Source organism: Phoenix dactylifera, chromosome 8 (genome assembly GCF_009389715.1).
Source record: "Phoenix dactylifera cultivar Barhee BC4 chromosome 8, palm_55x_up_171113_PBpolish2nd_filt_p, whole genome shotgun sequence".
NCBI lineage: Eukaryota > Viridiplantae > Streptophyta > Magnoliopsida > Arecales > Arecaceae > Phoenix > Phoenix dactylifera.
Genome location: NC_052399.1, coordinates 11,841,320 through 11,845,956, shown reverse-complemented (window position 1 = coordinate 11,845,956; position 4,637 = coordinate 11,841,320). Strand labels below are relative to the sequence as shown.

Sequence of the window (4,637 nt, the reverse complement as noted above, 5' to 3'; positions counted from 1 at the left end):
TTTGTCAAAATCCGATTCTTCCTCTTTTAACCGCCTCTACAACCCTTATCCGACCCTTCTAGACTATATCCACCCTTTGTATAGCCTAATGTCATCAAAAGACTAGATAGGGATGGATATTTACCTTTTTCTTTTTGGAAATCGAGGTCCTTGCGTAGAGGGGAAGAAGATCTACACTTTTTCCTTCAGCTGGCAGCGCATCCGGGATCTCCTACCTTTTCTTTTTCTTCTTCTTCTTCCTCTTCCTTTCCTTTCCTCTCCTTCTTTTTTTCCTCTCTGTTGCCGTCTGAGAACCCCCCCCTCTCTGTCTCTCGGTTTCATTCCAAAGCCACAGCAAACCCTCCAATTAAATCACATCAAAATACTATTCACCCTTTTTTTAATATTATTAAATTCCCATTTTGCCCCTAACACTTCAACATATCTACTGTTATGCCATTAACTTTTGATTTCTTTCCAATTTTACCCTTACCACTTCAACGCATCTACAACTATGCCATTATCTTTTCATTCCTTCCAATTTTACCCCTCATATCAATTTTAAAGGACTATTCTATCCTTTTTTATATAAAAAAATATTTTGGGGTTATTACACTTTCATTTTTTTCTTCTTAACAGGAATATGATGACTGGTACCGCCGACCTCTTTATGTCCTTTTCCCTTATGAGAGGTGAGATAAACACTCTCTTGCCTCTCTTGTTTTATTCTCTGCTCCTCATCAACACACATGGCTAGAAGTTGATTCATAGTCCATTTTTCTGTATGTGTGTTGTATGAGATCTTAAATGGTGCATACTCCATAGGCAGAGAATTAAGGACAAAGTGTACAAGAAAAGTTTCTGACATGTCTACTTCCAATGATTTTAATTGGGCAGCGATGTCACGTAATTCCATAATGTGCTCGCGTATGCCACCATTATCATTATACTTTAAGGAAGCAAATCTTGATATTAAGGTGCTGGCTAGGGCTTTCTTTGAACTCACAAATTGCTCTTCTACTGTTGTTAAGAATTCTTTTGCAGTTTTGCAATCTGGAATTGAGCCCCTTATCTTTCTGGAGATATGATTTTGTATGAGTAAAAGACTTAAGCGGTTTGACCGCTCCCACCTCTCATACAACTTTTTCTCCTCTGGCGTAGTTTCCTCCGTGGGGACAGGTGGCATGTCCTCATGAAGTGCCAGATCAATATCCATGCACCCTAAAGTAAATGTCAGCCTTTCTTTCCATTCCGAGAAATTTGAACCATTAAGTATTGGGATGCATGATGTAGATTGTGAAAAAACTGTCGGAAACAAAGCTGCAAAACATATGCTTACTATCAATATGCATGCTATAATTACGCTAAAACCTTATCTAAATCACTAACCCATATTAGCAATTTAGTGAGTAAATCAAAATTAACTTTACATGATTTACCCCTTTACGATAAAACTAATGCATTAAGTATGATATTTAATGAACTTTATATATCTAGTTGGAAAAAATCCAAAGAATAACAGCCAGATCAGCTCCAGATCGGTGGTGGAGCACTAGGCTCACTTAAGTACCAGCCTTTCTTAGGCACGTATGCCTTTTTGACAAGCTTTTCTTAGACACCGTTATTCAATGGATAAAATTTTACTAGATATTGTTCAATGTTAATGAAGAATTCAAGGCCTTTGGGCAACAAGATTTCATCATAAATATCATACTAATAACATTATTTCATCCCACCATTAACTTTGTATAATGATTTCCCTTTGGGGCCGGTTCATTATATATGATGCAACTATTCAATTTCATGAAATGATGATAAAAAGACTCTTTATTGATTAAATTAAACTAAAGCATTCTAAAATTTATGGGATGCTTTGGCTCGTCACCACAAATATGCACAAATTTAATCATTTATATGTCTTTTCCTACATAAGATGCTTTGGCTCGTCTCATGCATATATCATCCTTTTATCATGAAAAATATGAATAATTTAAACAATCATGTATCATCATAAGAAAGCATCTAAATTGATCATTTATGTAATAAATTCATTACAGGGACCAATATGTAATAATTGGTGTACTGTTCTGTAATAAATCCTAAGTACAGGGATCAAATAAATATATTTTAGGACCTTCCTGTAACTCAACTTTCTTCTGGGGACCGTATATGAATTTCTAAAGCCCCTTTTTCAGAATAACATATTGTCAGGGGTTTAACTGCAAAAGCACAGTTTAGTCAAAAGGATTCGGATTTCGGGTTGGGGGCCGAGACCCAATAACCCGAAACTGTTAATCCCTTCACTCCTTTTTTTTATTATTATTATTTAAATGGATTCGGATTTCGGGTTGGATTCCATGCCCGAAGCCCGAAACCCGAAACCCATCTCTTCATCTTCCCCAAACGAAAGGAGCAGAAGGGGGCCAAAACCAGTGGCCCCTTCTCTCCTAAACGACGGCGGCGCAACCGCCACCGCCGGCCGTAGGCGCGGCAGCAGGCCGCGGGGCGGCCACAAGGCGGGGCCGGAGGCCGGGGTCGGCCGCGGAGGCCGCGGGGTTCGGCCGCAGGGTGCGGCTGCAGCCCGCGGTCACGGGCCGCAGGGGCGTCGGCCGGGCGCCGTGGCAGCGGCCGGCGCCGCTGGCAGCGGCCGAGGCCGCTTGGCGGCGGGCCGCAGGCCATGGCGGGGCCGAATCCTCTCTTTCCTCCGCCCGCGATGGCCATGGCGGCCACGGGGAGCCGCAGCCGCTGCGGGCTCGCCGGGACGGCGGGTCGCAGCGGCAGCCGGGGAGGCGGCGGCTGGATGATGGCCCTGTTGGCCACTGGTTAGGACGGGGAGGGCCGCGACCGAGACCCGCCGCAGTGGTGGCCATGGCAGCGGCTCTCCCTTCCTCATTTTTCTTGATTCGAGGTGAAAGGAGGGGAATAGGAGATGAAGTATTTAGTCCCACATCGGTCAGAAAAAATTCTTTCATATGGATAAATAACATCAGGGTCCAAAGCACTACCGTCCAGCGAACCAAACGGGTATGATTTATTTTGGAATCTAATCCATCTGCCCTGATACCATTGATGGAATTGATTAACTTAATGAATTATAAATCATACCTTGATTCGCTAAATCCATCTTTAATTGCGCTTTGGGCTTTGAAATGCGTGTGCAGCCTCGATCACCGGTGATCTGAACAAAGATTAGCGAGTAATCTTCTGGAGAGAGAGCTCTTAATGCGTGTATTAGAGAAGGGGTCTGACAGGCTATTTATAGCCCTCTCCAGGGACCAAACGCCGTGATTAGTTACACCCGTGAAGAGTCACCCCCATCAAGGCAACCTTTCACTGCCGTGCAATTACCTTAATGCCCTTGTGATTATCAAGATTTACGAAATTCAAGGGACACTTGTCAAGATGTGGGTTCTAATTAAACGGGATCAGGGTTTAATTAAATAGGATCCAACAAATGATCCAAAAATTCAATTTTTCTGATTGAAAACTAGTTTCCACTCTGTATAGTCCTAGTACACGCCTTAAGTAGAACTTAGATGAACTTCTTAATCAAACTAGACATTTTCAAATCATTGGATCTCTTATATACATGGTAAATAGGACAAGACCTGATATTGCCTATATTGTAGGAAGATTAAGAAGATTTACTCATAACCTAGATCAATCTTAGACCACTTTAGAAAGGATATTTCAATATCTTAAGGGAAACCTTGATATTTCTCTTCTATATACTGGATACTCTGAGGTAATTGAGGGGTTACATTGATGCAAATTAGGTAATTGATTCCTTAGATATCAAATCAACCGGGGGTTATTTATTTTTTTGTCAGTGGTGCTGCCATAGTCTATGAATCTTTTATGCAAACAATTATATCTCAGAGCACCATGAATGCCAAATTTATTGTTGCGGATACCATAGGCATAGGGGTAGAGTGATTTAAAAATTTTATAGTAGTGCTTCTTTTAGTATCAAAATCTTTTTTGACCTCATCAATTCAGTATCAAAATTAGGCCGCAATAGTGGTGACATATCAAAATATACCAATAAAAACATAAATGGGCATATCTAGCTTTATCACAACATATAAGACAATACAAAACGAACAATATAATATCCTTGGAATATGTTAAATTATAGAAAAAACTCAGTAGACTAGTTAACTAAAGGTATATATAGAAGCAAAGTCCTAGAGTCATCAAGGGGATGGGGCTTAAGCCCACCTTTTAATCACCGGCAGTGAATACCAAACCTTTATACTTGGTGTTCCCATAAAAAAGGAATATTGTGTTGAAAATGAAGCTGATTGAGTGATCTTGTTAGAGCACTTCTTTCAAAAATATCACATCAAGTCCTTGTGGTGAGTTCTTATATTAGTGACAAAATGAACTAAAAATTAAGCTATACTCTTAGTGAGTCCAAGGTTGGAAGTTTGCAGGATGTATTAGGTTACAACATATTTTTGAAGGGCTCACTTATGTGAGAGCCATCATAAAAGTTGTGACTAAGGGTTTGGCTAAGCATAATAATATTCTCATGAAAAATCAAAGTACTAAGTGCAACACAAAATTCGAAACAATAATCTAGTTCAAGGTTTTATCCATTACGGCTCCTTTAGATGGAGAAAATCAACACTAAGTGGGATTTAAGTTGACTGAAC

General features: G+C 40.3%; 1 protein-coding gene across 1 annotated transcript; it reads right to left on the bottom strand.

Moving 5' to 3' along the window:
* Window positions 1-589: 589 nt before the first annotated feature.
* LOC120111711 lies at window positions 590-1,195 on the bottom strand. The gene has a single exon (XM_039129570.1). It carries the CDS (start codon window positions 1,193-1,195, stop codon window positions 590-592), a length of 606 nt encoding a protein of 201 aa, XP_038985498.1.
* Window positions 1,196-4,637: the final 3,442 nt, after the last annotated feature.